We start from the raw sequence: 18,850 nt of genomic DNA, 5'->3' as shown, positions 1-18,850 counted from the left end.
ACTCCAACTCCCAGACCTTGCACTCTGTAGGTGGTACTACAGTTTAACTTGACAGAATTAGCCCCCAGTGTGCCAGAATCTGCTAGCTGATTCTGCGGCAAAGCCCAACCAACCCACACCCACTCTGATTTATGCTTGCCCCATAGGAACAGTCAGCCCAGCTTGACTTTTCCCTGATCTAGCTCACATGAGGCCCACAGGTGTTGTTGCCCTGCCTGGTCTGGTCTGCCCCGTCCCAACTCACATTCTCCATTGGGAGTGGCTGTCCAGCAGGAGAGCCCTCCACATTTCTCCTACCAGCTTTGCCCACTACCCCTGGTTCTCACGTGTGCTGGTTGGGTGCTGTAGCCTGGCCCAGCCTGGCCTACTCCCAATTCCAGCTCGTACTGGTGGACATTACATCCTAGTCCAGCCCAGCCAGCATCCAGTCCCAGCTGTAATGTGTATTGGTATGTGTTGTGACGAACCCAGCCCAAACCACACTACATTCTGGTGCTCAGACTTGCCAGCAGATGATATGAACTGGTTCAACCTGGTCTGCACCCGATCTTTGCCAAATATATGCCAGTGGGTACCATTCCCTGGCCTGGTCTGGGCTGCTCCCTATTGTGGTTTTTGTGCTCACCTGCAGGGACTGTGTCCCAACAAAGGAGTTTCCCAAGCTTCTCCATTGGAACCTTTCCCAATGTCAGATCTCACACTCACCGGTGGGTCTATGGGCCAGCCCTACTTAGTCTACCTCCTGTCCTAGCAGGAACAGTGGCCTTTCCTGACTGACCTTCAGCCCATTTCCAATCTTACTGTTGGATGTTGCAGCCCAGCCAAGGCTGGTCCACACCCAGATACCACTCACACACGGCTCAGACTGAGGCAGAGACTTAGCCCATCCTACATCTATCTTGGTCCTCCAGATCACCAGTTGGTGCTGGAGTCTATTCCAGTTCGGTGCACGCAGTCACAGTCCAAACTTGTGCAGAGGGACACTGCGGCCATATTCAGACCAGAACGCATCTCCCACTCTGGTTCCCACACTCACCAGGGTGTGCCCTTATTTCCCCAACCAGGCCTGTTTCCAGCCATAGACCACGCAAGTGGTTACTCCGACCCAGCTTGGCATTGCCCTCACCTTTCTTCATCTTTGCCTTAGACGCTGTAGCCTGGCCTGCCCCATCCCAATTCTTACTAGCGGGTGATGGGACCTGGCCCTGCTTAGTCTATTTCCATCCCTGGCTTATGCAAACCAGTAGGTTTAACAGCCTGTCTTGGCATGGCCTGTGCTCCTGCCTGATTTTTGTTCTTGCTTGTGAGCTAAGGTTTGCTCTGCCCTGCCTGATCTTTCCCCTTCCATAACCAATCCACCTATTAGCCAACAGTTGGAGCTACTTTGTCCGGCTCATCCCCACCCCAACTCTTGAGCTAACCAATAGGACTTGTATTTCTACAGGGTTTGGCCCACACTTCCCCAACAGAATCTACCCCCAGACCTGGTTCTCATACATTCTGGTTAGTGTCATGGCCCTACCTAATGTGACCTGTCCCCTGTTCTGTCCTAGGATCTAGTCCTGCTAGAAAGGCCCCAGCCCTAGCGTTCACATGGGCTTGCATGTGGTGGTCAGCATTGTTCGGTGGTAACAAGTCCTACACAGGACTCACATGTAGGCTGGTGTGTCAATCTGACCCATACAGATTGTCCAGCCTACCCTCTGCAAACCACCAGGACTCAGTCCCCTCACTTATCTTCAAGTAAAGTGACCCTGTCGTTGGGAGTCCCTCAGGATTGATTCCTCCCCAACAAGCACAGTGGCCTCATTCATGGACATACCTAGCAGCAATTAAACATCCCCAATACCACAGAACTTGCCACCGGGTAGCCAGCGGTCTGAGCCTGGTGCCAAAGCCAAACAATTACTTTTTGTGAATTGAAAGAAACATCTCTTCATAGCCAAACCTGATTGAAACATACACGAGTCCATTTATGGTCTATCTAGCCCTCCTGATACCAGTATTCATAGATGTTACTGCAGAGCTATAATGTGTTTCATTATAGAATGCTGTCTCGGATCTGCCAGGGCATTCAGTAATTCAGTAATACACAGTTTAAAATCACATTCACCAGCTCAAGTTCTGCAGACCCTGCATTTTGAAACAGGGTTTGGATAAGGCACTGAGGACCAGCATAAATATCTGGAAGCAATGGGGTGAAGAGACAACATCAAGAAAGGTAGGGACTTCTAAAAAGGTAGGCCCTTTTTGTTGTCATTTTGTGTTTCAAACCATATTCCTATTTTGGTGGAAAATAAAAATAATTAGAAAAAAACATCAATCACTCTTCTCTCAGGAACACACAGGTTAGAAAACCAATAAAATCAGTATTCATTTCCACAAGACCACTTGAAGATGCATAATGCAATATAATTCTTTTTGTCTATTTCAAATGCCCAGATATTATGTCTAAAAATTACACTTAAGAGGGGCTCAATAGATGCATGTTAATGAACTGTGCTTACAAATCTCATCATGCCTAAACATCTGGAAAAATCCAGAGGGGGGAAAAATAATCTGAGGATTCTGCCTGGGGACATTAAGAATTCTAAGCACCTTTCCTGCTTAACTGTAATCTCCCACAGCTCAACTTGGTCGTCTGAATATAAGAATCCCGGGATGCTCCTTTACTCTTTTTTGGATTTTTTAAAAATGTATTTTCATCTCCTTGAAAGGCAGGTGTAGGAAGAACAGAAATCCCCTGGCCCATTTCCCAAATGTTAGCAACAATCAGGGCTAGAGCAGTAGCCAGGAGGAGCCTAGAACCTATCTTGAGGTCTCCCAAATGGAGGTCTCCCAAATGGAGTCCCAAGCACTTTGGCTATAAATCTACTGCCTTCCAGGGTGTGTGTAGGCAAGAAGCTGGATCAAGTAAGTGGACCAGGCAGGAACTGAAGTTACACTCCCATATGGGATGTGGCATCACAATGCTGACTTAATCCACGGAGCCTCAACACTTAGTCCCTCCTGAGCTGTTATGGTAGAACTACTCATGATTTCCTTGCAATGCAGTCCTCAAAAAGTTCAGAGGGAAAGTGTTTTATGAAGTAACAAATGCACACATTTCAGCATTTCTTGCACCAAAGTAACTTAGGTTTGAATTCCATTTTCCATGGACTTTTAAAAAAAGTCACTTCATGCTTTGTGTGAGCTTAATCATTTATGTTTATAGTAGGTTTTGTTTACAGTGTTCATTTCTGAACTCAGATTTGCACATGTGCAGGAAATCATACATGATCTTCAGCTTGTGCACACAGCGTGGAACTTGGTTTGCAGAGGTGGTACCAACTGTTCGCTGTTTATCTTCGCTGAGTAGCAAGATATGGAGTCACAACATTGGCACTTGAAAGGAAACGGATTTGGAATGAGGAGCTGAAAATTTTCAAGAGAGAAGTAACTTTAAAGATTGGCCAGGTACCTTTAAAATTAAACTCTAAATTCACTCTCTGGGAAAGAGAGGAAAGTTAGTGAGGGCACAGGTGTCTATGTCCCACAGACCTGGATGGAATGTGTGCTGCCATGCTGTTTTCTCATTACAAGTCTGTTTTCCCGTCATAGAACGGGGGTGGGGGTCATACTAATGGCCTTGGCTAACTCGGGTCTCAAGCTCAGATTGCTGACAATTTAGGCTGGACAACTGGATGCAGGTGGTAGTCTATGCAGCGAAAAATGTTTAAGAGCATCCCTTCCTGCCATCCAAGAGTGACATCCAAAAACCTCTGTGTATTGCCAGACATCCCCTGGGAAAGGATGCAAATAACTGAAAAAATCAGCATGAAGCCTTAAAATAAGGAGAAAATCAACATCATTCAGATTTTGCAAGGATTTTGTTATTATTCAAAGTGTTCGGTGTATATAGTCATGTAGCACACGTACAGCACATGGGTTCCAGGACTCTCAATCAATGCCTGAAACCATAGCCAATATACTAAGATTTTCCCTGCATGCACATATCTATGCTGAAGTGTAACTTACAGATGAGGCACCAGAAGAGATATAAAAATAACATGGGACAGTCATAGCAATCTACTATCTATAATAGAACCTGCAACACTAAATGAAGGGATGATTCACATTCTGGGACACGACGGAACAGGGCAAGGGCACACAATTGAGGCCCAAGAATTGTGTATTTCTGGAAGTTTTCCATTTCTGATTTTTGGACTGAAACTGGCAATGGGTGACCAAAGACACGGAGTGAAGGGATAGAAAACAGAGAACTATCATATAATAGTGTTGTGTTGAGTATGTCACTGCTCAGAGACAAGGACAGAAGCATATATGGAGAAGAATACATCCAGAAGAACAGGCTGGTCGCCAAGAGACTCTCACACTCCAGAAGGCTGACCCTTGAAAGAGCTTTCAAGTTGATGTGAAATAATCCATCACAAGGATGAGGAAACCAAAGTTAAGCAGTCAAGTGCTAGCTCAAATTCATTAAGGAAGAAAACGATACAACTAGGGCCAGCCCACATACCACTGAAGCGTCTTATGATTGTAGAGCCACTAGTTTACCGTGGAAGAGTAAATGAGAAATTCAAAAACACGAGTAAGGCTTGATTCTCCTTTCTGTACAAGACTGAATGTGAAAAAGAGGACAGAAAACTTTTCTGAGAAAAAAAATTAGACTATCATCTAAGTCAGGAATTGGGTAACCTACCATTCGCTTTTAACCATTTTTTTGAATGAAGATAGCTCTCCAGCATCCTTTCATTGAACAGCATGTATCCCATTGGTTCAGAAATGATCACATCTACTTCCTCGGGAAGTGAGATTTCTTCGATTTTTCCTGACAGAACAATGATCTTGTGTGAGAGCTGGTTATTCCTCACTAGCAACTGAAAAACAACAAAAAGTGGGAGCAGTGCTGTTATTCAGTATCTGATGAAAAATTAGCTCCATAACTGGGGGGGAGAATGTGATAGGAAGGAGAAAGAAGTCAATAATTTTCTACAAAAACTTCTACAGAAAAAAAATTTTTTTTTTCAATGCGCAAATATTGTGTGTTTGAAGATTCAGGGAAGAAACACAAGCATACCTCCTATCCCGCCATACAGAAGCAATCAGTTCAATGTTCTGATGTTGTAGTTTTCTAGAACTCACACATACATAGGAAATTAGTTATGAATTAAAATTTTTGTGCCACCATAAGTGTAACTTCTAGCTCCATTTCCATGAACTCTCTGAATTATCCTGTATGCATAATCTGAGTATGAGTATAAATCGACACACGCATCTCTGTGTAGGTTGAACATGCGTATATACAGATACATCTTTTTCATGTATTTTTTCTAAATATGAGAGTAGTTTTCTGAATATTGTTTGCGTTTTGGCATCCTTGAAAGACCAATCATTTCATAGTCTCCTTGAGTAAAAGAAAAGGCTGCTGACACTTTAAGGCATTTGAGCTGGGGATTTCGGCTATGTCACATCCTAATTGCCATGAATATTCATGGTCTTAATATCTCAACACCTGAGATACTGAGAGTCTCTATTTTATACACGCCTCACCAGTATAACTGCAGTAGATGTATACATAGTATTTCATACATGTACCTTGACTCGCTGAACCAATCTCCTTACTCTTGGACACTCAAGTTATTTCAAATTTCTTACAATAGCAAGTGCACTAATAAGACTGTAACTCAATGTGGGGAGACACTTGCTACTATTTCCTTCAAAGTTAACACTCCTAAAACATTAATGGGTTTCTAAATCACGTACCCCACTGCCTGCCAGGAAGGTTGTGACCTTTCTAAATTTCAGTCCCTTTCAACATTCTAATTCTGGTGTGTGAGATTACACGTAGAAATCAGTGCATCAAATTTTGTCACAGTCTCCGTGACTTAGCACTGAGATTGAATGGGGACTTTCTTTTTAGTTTTGCTGGCTAGATCCATATGATAAGATATTCACATAACTGTGAGGTAGACACCAACACTGAGTTTAGAAAGAATAATCCTAGACACATGAACCTCCCCCAAGCGAGAACTGATACCATCAGGGTTCAACGCGAGGACCGTATGAGCTATTGGATGGGCGATCTGATGTTCGTAGAAAGAATCCTGTACCTTATTACGCTCGCTGATAAGGAAGGGCACACACCACGCCCGCGAGTGTGCTAACAGAACTGTGTGGGCGGGACCTTGCATCTTGTGTCTTCATGTTTTTTCTGACCAGTTTCAAACAGCACAACATCAACAATCTGAGGACAGGGATTCTAGCTCTTCCTTTCTCTCCTAAACACTGTGGGACTCACGCAAGTCATTCATATCCTCTCTGTTTTTATTCCTCTCCTTCACTAAATCAGGGCTTCAAACTGGAGGGACTGGAAGACATTCTCCAGTTCTGACATTGTAGAGTTAGAAGAAAGAAAAACTCCCCATCGCATGTTCCAGGAGTTCATGAAGATAATGGTCTTATGATCAAAGAATTTTGGAATTACTTTATAAAATAGATCCCTCTTACCAAATGTTCAGAGTCTATTAGCATATTCATGGCTTTGAGAAATTTCAGCAGTAAAGAAAACTGTTGGCTTGCTTAAATCAAAGACATCCCAACTTATCTGATTGATTTATAGTTTTTTTCCCCTCACTGGTTATATAATTACCTTCTACGTATCACTCTCTAGAAAATAATGAAAAAGTGTTCTTTGACTCTGATTCCTTGGCAGAGTTTTTTAAATTAACTTTTTAAAAAGTTTTTAGCAGCTTCAATATAGTTCAGTAGTACAATTGTAAGCATTTAATCACTTTTTCCTCCTCTTCTCCCACCTTTTCTCCCTCACTTTTGAGATAACATAAAACATAATTTTAATTTACATGATAGTCAAGGGCTTCATGCCCATTAAAGAATTCAACAAATAAAAAGCAAAAAAGACCTTGGTGTAGTGTGAATCTATTCTTTTTATATTAGCAAAACTTCACTCACACAGAAAATAAAAGTCAAGATGTTGGTAATTTTTTCAAGGAAGGAACAAGCGTGAAATCTGGGAGCAACACATAGGAATTTAAAATTTTTAAATTTATTTTTCTTTGATTTGAAAGGCATAGAAAACAGAGAGAGAGAGAGAGAGACAGACAGACAGACACAAAAGGACCATTCATTTGCTGGTCCACTCCCCAAGTGCTAACAACAGCCAAAGCTGGCCCAGGCCAGGGGTGGAGATCTGCTCCTTGGCTGGGGGGCAGGGGAGGGAAGGGGGCACAGGGACAAAGGAGCAGCTGCATCAGGAATGCATAGCCAGGACCCAAAACAGCATTTGGAAAGGGATTGTGCGTACACCAAGCAGCAGCTTAACCCACTATACACAATACCCATCCTGAATGCAGACTTCAAAAATGTAATCAACTGGTTTGTGCTAGCAGGAAGCTAACAGAAACTAAACATCGATAAGAAAGCAGCAATAAAGAAAATATCTCAGAAGTACAGAAAGGTATAATAGCAAAATTTTCAATGATATATTTTAAAAAATGTTTCCATGAGTTGAAAAATTTAATCAGTGAAAGGAAAAAAAATATAACACATCCAAGGTCATAGGAACATTTCCTACATTAATAATAACATACAAATACACTCTGATGAAGATTTTAAAGAATAAGGGATTTATTGTATCGGTAGGCAGAAAAATAAGTCACCTAAAAATGGGAAGAAAGTCAGGCTTGTGTTAAACTCCTGCATAATGGCATTCACTCTACAAAGTCAACAGGACACTATCTAGAAGATTAAATCCAGGGAAGATAACATTCACATACGAAGACAGTACACAGACATGCTCAGCATGACGGAACTCCCTGGATACAGCACACAGAAATCCCCCTCAAAACCATCAAACATATCAGTTCGGGGTGGGAGAAAGCCCCACAAAATTATGAGATGAACCTAAAATGTAAAAAAGAAAACTTGTGATAAAAAGATACGAGAAAAGAACAATGGTTAGAATTAGTTACAAAGCAAATGGTTCAAACAAAAACCTGCGTGAAATTTGGTTATAGTTGGTTATATTTCAATCAGAATTACATTTTATGCTTATGATATAAAATCAGCGATTGCAAAAGAAGGGAGAATCTATAAAGAATGTTGATGATTTCCTCTGTTCTTCAGGAGTACATTTTTATTGCAATGTAGAAAAAAAATAGAATGATTAAAATTTGTTATTTTCCATAACTTGAGGACTACTTCAGGAAGTAATTTATATTTCAGTCAAAAATCATTTATTTCAAGTTTAAAAATTTCCTTTTAAATCTTGTTTATTTTCCTGGTTAAATTTAATTAAATTTGACTTAATAGTTTTAATTTAGAGTTGCAGATCATATTATTTCAATCTCCCAGAAGTATTTTTTTCTCCAGCTCTTTCTCTGTACGTATGCATAGAAAATTTCTGGTTTGCTGTTCACAAAATATTAGAAGTAATTATTCCAGATGGTTTAAAATCATCTTTGTTAAAACCTAAATTTCTTAATTTCTTCATTATAACATATTGTTCTTCTAAAAGCAGAAAAGTAACTTAAAAGAAAAACTAGTAAAAGCTGAGATCAAAACAAACTATCTTTCCTGTTTCTTGAGGTTCTATAGAGGTACCGGAACTAATAAAAAGCCAAAAGAATGCACACAGTAACAGGAACTCTGAGGTCTCAGAACATTTGATGGGACTCCAGCAGACTAATAAAAGACTATATTGGACTGATGAAGGTCACAGTTCACACAATTTTCAGTTCCCAAATACCAGAAGTCAAGGAGATTCTCCGGGAAGGAGATATGGAAGAAGAGCCCGACCCGTGAGTGAGCAAAGGGCAAAGCAGAAGCAGGCACCAGGACTGTCACATGGGCTCCCAACTTTGGATCAGTAGCAGTGCGAGGCTAAAGTTCCCAGCATGGTGTCTTTATGTTTCCCTTAGGCGAGAGCCTAGTGTGGACAATGCAGCCAGAAAGAACAGTGGAGAACCTGTGCCTAACTGTGTGTGGGTTCCAGCTTCAGATACCAAGGGAAGAACACTCTAGCAGCACACCAAGCTAAGTTACGGTCCCAAGAACAGAACTCAGATTTTGTCGGGAGTGAAGGTGAAAAAGTCTCTCAGCTACCTGTTAGCTACTTGACAGGCAAACTCACCTGTGAACATGACCTCTCATTGCAGGCAATGGCTTTGGTCAGCTTTCCCTGTTCATGGAGAGACCAGTTGGGTCTAGGCCAGTTACATTAAGCTACCAAGTTCCTCACTCATCGATCAAAAACGTGGAACCCAGGAATTCCAAACATGGGAATAAAACAAATGGCAGGTAAGGAAAAGTTGGACACGAACAAATATAAACAGAAAATACCCTTTCAACCTTTTTATTTTCTCTTTTTCAACAAAGATGCATTTATTATTTATTTGAAAGGCAGCATGACAGGGAGGGAAAAGAAGGAGATAGAATGGGGAAAGAGGGGAAGGGAGAAAAGGAGGGAGGGAGAGAGAGATGGAGGTAGGCATGGAGAGTGATGGGGAGAGAGAGCGAGGGAGGGAAGGGAAGGAAAGGGAAAAGAAGAGAAAAAGAGAATGAATGAATCTTCCATGTGCTGATTCACTCCGCAAATGATCAACAGCCAAGCTATGGCCACAGACCATCTATAAAACTAAGAGTATGATTACCGGGACATAATTCAGTTGCTGAAACTGCCAATAATGTAATAATCAAGAAAGATATTTCCAGAAGCCAAGAAGGATACTAGTTTTTAAATTGATACTGTCTCCTGTGGTTGCAGTAGAGAGGAAAATGTTACTCACTCTGCATCTAGACATGTCATGGAAAATCAGATAACCAGAGAGCTAGAGAAAATCCTTCCATCACGCAAAATTAAATATATGTAGATTAGGCTTGAATGGACAAGAACCGTACTAGAATTGAAAAAAAGAAAACGTCATTTGTCTCACATCACATCAGTCAGCAATGAGTCAAATTCTATGGGAGAATGATCTTGAAGTTAGAATTTCACGCCCAGACTGAGATTCAAAGGATTTTGAGGGGAGGATATACAGAATTTTTCTCTGCTAATGCGTGTAGGAAAGTCAGCAAAGATGGCCCAAGAGCTTGGACCCCTGCCACCTTTGTGGGAGACTTAACTGGGGTTCCAGGTTCCTGACTAGGGTCTCTGACCCAGCCCTGGCCATTGTAGCCATTTGGGAAGTGAACAGCAGATGGAAGATTCTCTCTCTTTCGCTCGCTCCATCCCTCTCTCCACACCCACACTTTGCTCTGCCTTTCAAATAAATGAGCATTTTTCTTAAATGTGAGTACTTGTTCACTGGAAGTGAGAATCATATGGTATTATAATGTCTAAAGAAGGAATAACCAACTCTTACCAAGACACTTATGCATAAACACTCTCTGAGCATAACTATTTTGAGTGTAGGTTTAGTTCTTCATTTAATTTGCATGATGACTTCTTGTCAGAATGTTAATATTGCTGGGCACTGTGCAATAGCCTAGTGGCTAAAATCCTCGTCTTGCATGTGCTGGGATCCCCTGTGGGCACCAGTTTGTGTCCCAGCTGCTCCACTTCCCATCCAGCTCCCTGCTTGTGGCCTGGGAAAGCAGTCCAGGATGGCCCAAAGCTTTGGGACCCTGCAAACGCGTGGGAGACCGGAAGAAGTTCCTGGCTCCTGGCTTTGGCTTGGCTCAGCTCCAGCCATTGTGGCCGCCTGGGGAGTGAATCATTGTATGGAAGATCTTCCTCTCTGTCTCTCTTCCTCTGTATATCCGTCTTTCCAATAAAAATAAATAAAATATTAAAAAAGGAAAATCAAGAATTAGGAAGGTAGCAGTAAACACTAATATGTAATTTCCTTAGAAGTAATTCCCAGATTGTGTGCACACACACATAGTGGGTGATGTTTGAGCATAATACTGGTCACATCATATGGCTTTCATTGGGAAGCAAGTCCTCCCCACTCCCGCATACAGTAAGTAGCTGACAGCAGGTACATGTCCACCTTGCTCACCCCACAGAGCATTTGGCTCATGGAAGGCATTCAGTAAGTATTCGCTAATTATCTCACCAAGGGAGACATGGCAGCACACAGAATTCAATTTTCCATTTTATACTGCAAAGTCATTACCAACACACTGGGATACTTGCAAGAGAAAATAAGATCATGTCTTGCCTTATCCTCTCTCTCTCCTCTCTCTCCCTCGCTCCCTCCCTCCTTCCCTCGCTCCCTCCACTGGATGGCAGTTGTAGGCAAGGTAACTGGGTGAAAGGATCTTCTGGGATATGACTTACATTTCCCCATGGGATGGCCAAAAAAAAAAAAAAAAAAAAAAAGATACAACTTGGGTATTTTGGGGTGGGGGGAGGAACGTTTAATTACACAAGACTTGGAAATCGGCAGAGAGGCAGGTGGTGAGCAGTGGGTAAGCCCCTGCTTGGATGCTAGCGTGCCATATTGGAGTGTCTGATTCAGATCCAGGCTCTTCCTCACCTGCGTTAGTGCTAATGCACACCTTGAAAGTCAGTAAGGTATGGTTCAACCACTTGGATCCTTAGAATCCATGTGAGAACCCAGAGTTGGTTTTGGACTCCTGACTTTGGCTTGATTCAGCGCCCTAGCTGTTGTAGGCATCTGGAAAGTAGATCAGCAGGTAAAAGATCCCCGCTTCTCTGTCCGTCCATCTTTCAAATGAAATGAAAGTACATGTTTAAAATTGAGTAGAAATGTTAATGAAGAGCCTACCTAGCATATTCTTACATTAGCCATTCACCCATTTGGTTTTAGAAGTAGGACTAACAATGACACAAGTAATCCTTGTCCTTAGACATGGGAAGGAATTGTGTCTGGTGAGGATGTGTTAACACATGCTTGGTGTCCGGTTCTCACGGTATGGACATCACACGGCAGACATGGCTAGGGTCTAATGCTCTGTTGCCCCAGACGGCTCTTTTGATGCTTTGGGGGGCTTATGTTATTTTCTTTTTCTCTGCCTTTCTGATTCCTTTATATCTAAGCTTGAGTGCCATGTCAAGCCTGCCCAATTTTCCCACTTCTTATTTTGGTAGACTTCTTGATGTTGTTGTTGTTGATTGTTGGGGAGGGGATCTGTAGTTCTATACTTCCTCCTTCTGGTTTCCTGTGTCTGACATCTTGGACCTGGGGCAGACGGCGAGGGGAGGGCCCTGTGCAGTCCACCAGCCTCGGGGAGGGAGGAAGGCAAATGTGGCTTGAGCCGTTTCCCACAGATTTCCTATGCTGAATTCCTATCCTTCAGTCTAAATGTGACTACAAGGGATCTTTCAAAAATCCATGGGCAATATGTACTACGAAAAAAAAAAAAAACACAAGGATTTCAATGTTTTTAACACCAAAGTAGACTTTTCTTAAATCTCTCGAACTTTTGGAAGTATCCTCACATACTTAGATATAGAGCCATTAACATGGTAATTAACTTAAAGGAGCTAGGATTAGTGGTAAGCCAATGTGACCATGGCCTTCTTTTTTGAAAAATATTTATTTATTTTTATTACAAAGTCAGATATACAGAGAGGAGGAGAGACAGCGAGGATTCCGATGATTCATTCCCCAAGTGAGTGCAATGGCTGGTGCTGTGCCGATCTGAAGCCAGGAGCCAGGAACCTCTTCCGGATCTCCCACAAGGGTGCAGGGTCCAAACACCTTGGGCTGTCCTTGACTGCTTTCCCAGGCCACAAGAAGCAGGGAACTGGATGGGAAGTGGAGCTGCCGGGATTAGAACCGGCACCCATATATGGGATCCCGGGGCATTCAAGGCGAGGACTTTAGCTGCTAAGCCACGCCACGGGGCCCTAACCATGGCCTTCTAAGAAGTTCAGATTAGGACACAGGCTAGGTCAGAGGAAAAACCCTGTCAAGACCTAAGGAAAGATGGCTTCCCACAGGCCAAGAAGACAGGGCTTGGAAGAGATCAATTTTGCTAAATGCCCAGAGCTGGGGCTTTCTGCTGCTTCGGAAACAGGAGAAAAACTTGTGTTAAGCCATCTTGTCTACGATACTTTGTTATGGTAGCCTCAGCAAACTAACACAGACATGACCGCGCAAAGGGAAGGGGTTGGGGAGTTGTCAGTGAATCCTGATTGCTGCGACAGCTCTGATTTCTAGAAGTAAGTAAAAGATCAATATCCAGTTCTGGGACAAAGCACTCAGCCAACCAACTGCATGACAAGTGGGGAACTCAAGGAGAGGGATCTATCTAATGTCCCCTCCTCTCAGTGTTGCCTTCCGGCCTGTTTTCACAGGAGAGCTAAGTGTGGATGATTCCAGTCTTCCTTGCCCCCTACACACCCCCCCCCACACACACACACACCCCACACACACACACCTTTCCTCAGAAGCCACCACCTGCCACAGCTAAAGTTCAAGGCTTAAGCATGCAATGATGATTGAAAAGGTCAAATTCATTACCACACCAGTGACCCAGTTGATGAATCAATCAAGGCAGGTGACAAGCATTTCTTTTCCCCTGCTTTGTTTGGAAAGGCAGGAGGCATGAGAGCTGGAGGCAGGAGCGGTTCTCAACCATGATAGACCCACCTGTACACGTGTGTGTGTGTGCGTGTGTGCATGCACACATGCCAATGTGGCCGTGCATGGGGAAGACAACCAGCAGAAGTGCCTGGAGACAGATTTATAAAAATAAGGCCTATCTTGAGGTCCTATTTACCTTCAACAGGATCATTTTCTTCAGTATTTTGGCTACACTCGCACAGGCAAGCCGCTGGGCTTCCCAGGATTCATGAAGATTTCTTGGGTGACTTCATTAGCAAGGCGTTTCTTTCCCAAGGGGTCCATTCATCAAGTTACCGTGCCAGTGTGCTTCCTGCCTTTGGCCTGGCTGTGAAAGCCCTTTCAAACAAACTGTGCACAGCTGCCATGCAAGGGTGTGCTGTCCGGAGCACATGAGCTAAATTACACATCATTCAGTAAGCATAAAAAACTGGCTGTCAGGGTACGGGTGGAGGGGAGAGTAGAAAATGCAGCCGATTTGTCCTGCTCCTGCCTTAACATAATCCGCATGTTTGGAACGGGTTGGGGCACAGCGTTTCATTCTTTCACAATCTCCTCCATGGCCCTGCTCTTCGGATACAATAGCACTCAGAAACACACAGTGCAGAATTGTTCGCATTGTACCTGTGGACTCGTTCTGCTGATGTGATCTCGTTCCCAAGTAGCGAGCATCTCTTTTTAAGTTCAATGCTAAGCCGTTCTTGTCATCGCCTTAGCCAATTTGCTAGTAACCTCTTTTCTATTTACTGCAGCTACCCTTTCACCCAGCTACGTGTGTGGAACAATAGTTGTCTGCCACCAGCGTCCGTTTACCCCGGTAAATAATGTGGCTTTTTATTCAACGTGAAAGGAATAATAACAGCAATTAGCATTTAGACAACGCTTCGTCGTTTATAAAAGGCTTTTGCCTGCTTTGGTTTGTTTAGCATCCGGTAGGATGCGTTTGATCCCTTGGTCAATTTCACCCACGCAGAATGTTCCTTAGGAAATCCTGCCAAATTGCTGCTCCCGTATTCTGACGATATGGTGTGGTGAAGGCTGCCCATCTCAGCCACCTTCGTTTGCCCCAGTCATAGCAATGGGAAGGGGCACCAAGTTCAAGTACTCTCAGTACTTCTGCTTCTCTGCCAGTCATCAGTGGAACAGGTGATGAGTGTCCCTCATCAGGTGGGGTGTGTGTGTGTGTGTGTGTGTGTGTGTGTGTGTACCTGGAGGAAAAGATGATTCTTTTTCTGAGTGACGGACCTGAAAGTGTTGCTGAAACCGTCCCCCCAAACTGGTTGGAGGCATTGTTGTAAAAAACCCCAAACTGGGCCTGCTCACCCTACACACAGAAAACCAATCACTGACATCGGGTGGTGGGAGAAAGTACTTAACAAGGAGCTGGCAGGCTATGGCTGAATTCCCAGGGCTCCTGAGGAATTAGAGGTGAGGGTTCTTACAGAGAGAAATTGGGGCTGAAAGGCGCATGTGTGTGCAGTGTATGGTTGGTCAGTGAAGCTCCTGACGTTTTCTTTGATTGGTCAGTGATAACATGATCTTCAGGAAATTTACAATTATCAGGTGGCCTCCATCCACACTGCCCAGGGGTTACCTGAATCAACTTTCATTTTCTCTAGAATTGTCCCCAGAAGAAGCTTTTCAGTCCTGGCCATGAAGGTTCTTATCGATAAAGGAACAAATGACTCCTGAATCCCAAGATTAGAAGCTCCTGAAGTCACCTGATTGACCAGTTTAAATCCGTGAATGCCTTTTGATAAAGAGCAGGCAGACACACCAGGGGATAGGAGGAAGGGCATGGATCAGGGATGAGCCTTTGTATTATAGGGATTTGGTTTCAAAAGGATGCCATTCAGGGCCATAGTAATTGTCCCCTCCATGTACACATAGGTTGTCTAAAACAAAGGGATGACTCCAACATAATGAAATGGAAGGCTGGAAAGAGGGTGATGGGGGTGGGTGGGTGAGTCACAGAGAGCAAGCAAGAGAGAATACCTAATTTGAATTGCTAACTTCCATGCTGCCAGATTATGTAATCCAATCCATTTTCTTTTCTCTTAAGCTAACAAGAATTTCCCTTTTATGATTTGCAACCAAAGGCCTGTCTGATCAATTATAAAAAAACTAGACTGCCTTTTGAAGTCAAGGAAATCAAGCTATTTTCCGATCCTCTGCACACAGGCTGTTTCAATTCACATCACACTTGGGTACTGGACTTTCTATAGTCCACAAAGTTAAGCCCCAGCCATAAACATGTATTTGAGCAAAAAAAAAAAAAAATAAGTTACTGCTTCGGCTGCTAAAGCTCAGAGCTTTCCTATAGGGTAGGAGATCCCTGCCTATTCTGATAATACGTTATGTACAATCCTAATATCAAGTTCAGTTGGTTGGTTTCAGATTGCACAATTCTTACTTACTATACCAGGCTACTTCTAGCAAACTGAAACTCTAACTTTGCCAGACCATGTGAGAACACACACACACACACACACACACACAATGACAACAAAAATCCACAGTCTCAGGGCAAACCCTAATACCATTGTCCATTCTGACAGGGCAGGGACGCAAGCCTGGCTCCCACATGCAGTCTCCCCCTGGGGACTTTCACACTGAGTGTCAATACATCAGTTTGGCATCTCCTTCCCAATGTTCAGGAGGTGGCAAGACTTAGCAAGGTTGACAATGCTTTTGAAAAGCTCTTCTAGCTCCAGCCCACATCCCCATTTCTTTAAACTCTCCCACCACCTCAGAATATCCTGAGAGCCTAAAAATTATAAAAGGCTCAGTCTGCTGAGAGCTGGGCCTCTGTCATGTGACTTTTCTGTCTGCACTTTAGTGGCTGGCCACCTCTCTGAATTTGTCGTGAATCAACTCAGTTTTGGCTGTGATTTTGCTCCCTGTCTCTTGTTCTAGGACACTTTCCTAACACACTGAAGGCAAGTTGAACAGACATCAGGACACAGGACGTCCTGCTCACTGTTATGGCCACAGAAAGTGGCATGGTGCCTGGCTCAACAAACATGAACTTACTGTAGGAATGGTGACACCATTTACCAGATTCTAGTAAATGCTTTGCTGTGTTCTCCTTTCTGCATTTGCTCAGCAGAAACGTGCTTTGCACCAGGTGCACCAGGTGCAGCGGGGAGGGCACTGCGTAGACAGTTCTTGCTCTCAAGCCACCCACAGCAGCAGGCAGGTTTCTTACTGTGGCCGTGCTGACCTTTCAGGCCTGTCTGAGAGACTATCCTAGGCATTCCAAGGGGCTTAGTTGCACCTTGGGCCTCTAGACATTTCCTCAGTGTGGTAAAACAACATCGTCTCCAGATATTATCATCAACCACAATCTGGGGGAGCCCCCAGGTAAGATGGGAAAACAAAATTGATATGTTCTACTGACCCACTTTCTTCTTACATAAAGCTTTATCTGCCTCCCTTTAGATGCTGAGGCATCCATTTACTGCAGAAATGGACGTTCTCCTTAGCTCGTTTTGATCAACAGCTGAATTTTTTCAAAATGATCCTGAAAACTTACTAGAAATATAGATTCACACCAAATAACATTAACAGATATTTCCCCCAGTATGTAGAGTGTACAATGAAAAGGAATTGGGCTTCTAAGACAACTTGTCATTTTAGGAATGAAGACAAACTTTCACAACTTTTCGAAGCATCTCAAGTTGCATATTACTCAATTAGGTTCTCCTGAAAATTTCTCCAAACCATATAAGTTATTCTTGAGATTTCCCTACCATAGCAAAATTGTTATAGTAAAAAAATGACTAAAGCCTGGAGACATTAAAAATTAAATTAATTTGTCAGCAAGTATAACTGATGGTACAGAGAAACCATTATTGACGATTTCAATGAATTCAGAAACAATATGCCATGAGAAGCCTTAGTACATATTAGTATTAAGAACAGATGTTCTAACATAAGTTGTTATACTCCAGACTGTGTCTCCATAATAGATACACAACAATTGTTTTTCTACAACCAAATAAAGGCATCATGTGTTAGGAGAAAACAGGTTAGCATGTCCTTGCAACTCTTTGAAGCATAGGAGATGTAGCTTAGGCACTATAGGGCAAGTAGGAGCTGTGTATTTGTAACTCCCAATTTTTGTTCTGAAAACTTAAAATTCCTGTGCAATGTGCCTTGTTGGTTCTTCCTTTGTTAGTGGGTGCTGTAGCCTGGCCCAGCCTGACCCACACCCCAGTTCCAGCTCACACTGTTGGGGGCTATGGCCGAGGTGAGATTGGCCATGCCAGACTGGGCCGCAGTGCCCAAGCAGCACACGTGAGACCCAGGGGAGAGGGGACAAACATAGTAGGGGGACTGCTATTACTCTCCCTAGTGAGTGTGAAATCTGGGATGGGGACAGGCAGGGCTACAACACCTGTTAGCCTCATGTGAATTGGATTGCGGGAAAGCCAGGCTGGGCTGACTGTACCTGCTGGTGCATGCATAAGCTACGGTGGGTGTTTGGTCAGGCTTTGTTGCAGCATCAGCTAGCAGATACTGGCTCAGCGGGCAAATTCTATCAAGCTCAACTGCAGAACTATCTGAAGAGTGAATGATCCTGGAGTGGGCCATTAGGAAAATAATGGGCACCTCCTTCTTCAGTTGCCATTCCCACTGGAACATGGGAACCAGGACTAGGGGCAGGCATAGCTAGACAGAGTGGCACCTGCTGGCACCAGCGTGGACTGGATAGTAGGGCTGGTTGGGTTGAACTAGGCTTCAATGCTCACTGACACGTATGAGAGCTGAATAGGATGTGGGACAGCAAGGACCAGTCTGCTGAACATACTAGCAAGCACAGATGCCAGGGTAGGGGGTGGGCCTAGTGGCAGTTATTGTGGGTTGTTCTAATTAGGCTACAGCTCCCACTGGCTTGTGTGAGGGCCGAGAGCGTGGTGGGGTAAGATTGGGCTGGACTGCAACACACATTGCTCGGTATAGAAGACAGGGCTGGAGACAACTAACTCTGCAATTACAACTACCAGTGTGTGTGTAGGCTGATTTGGGTGATGGACTGTGCCAGACCGTGTATTGACAAACACACAAAAGAGTCAGGTCTGGGATCACTTTAGATGAAGTTTCTGGACTCACAACTCCAACCATGGATACAACTGCAGGTTTCATGGTCTGACCTTGGCATGCATGTGTTAAAGTTGGGCCTCCGCAGTGGCTTAGATGGAGCAGTGGACAGAATATCCATTTGCACTGGAGGATATGGCAGTACCTTGGAGCCTGCAGAGGACACCTGGTATCACAACAGAGGACAGAGG

The 18,850-nt window shown here is 43.6% G+C and overlaps 1 protein-coding gene across 1 annotated transcript in view; it reads right to left on the bottom strand.

The window, feature by feature from the left end:
- Nucleotides 1-18,850, bottom strand: part of LOC101518722 (histone-arginine methyltransferase CARM1-like) — a 108,841-nt gene that overhangs the window by 30,466 nt on the left and 59,525 nt on the right. Inside the window, exon 6 of the mRNA XM_058657307.1 lies at nucleotides 4,703-4,880. Within this exon, the coding sequence (XP_058513290.1) occupies nucleotides 4,703-4,880 (178 nt within the window). The remainder of the gene's footprint in view (nucleotides 1-4,702; nucleotides 4,881-18,850) is intronic.

Source organism: Ochotona princeps, chromosome 31 (genome assembly GCF_030435755.1).
Source record: "Ochotona princeps isolate mOchPri1 chromosome 31, mOchPri1.hap1, whole genome shotgun sequence".
Taxonomy (NCBI): domain Eukaryota; kingdom Metazoa; phylum Chordata; class Mammalia; order Lagomorpha; family Ochotonidae; genus Ochotona; species Ochotona princeps.
The sequence above is the reverse complement of the archived record's forward strand: the minus strand, read 5'-3'. Positions and strand labels throughout refer to the sequence as shown.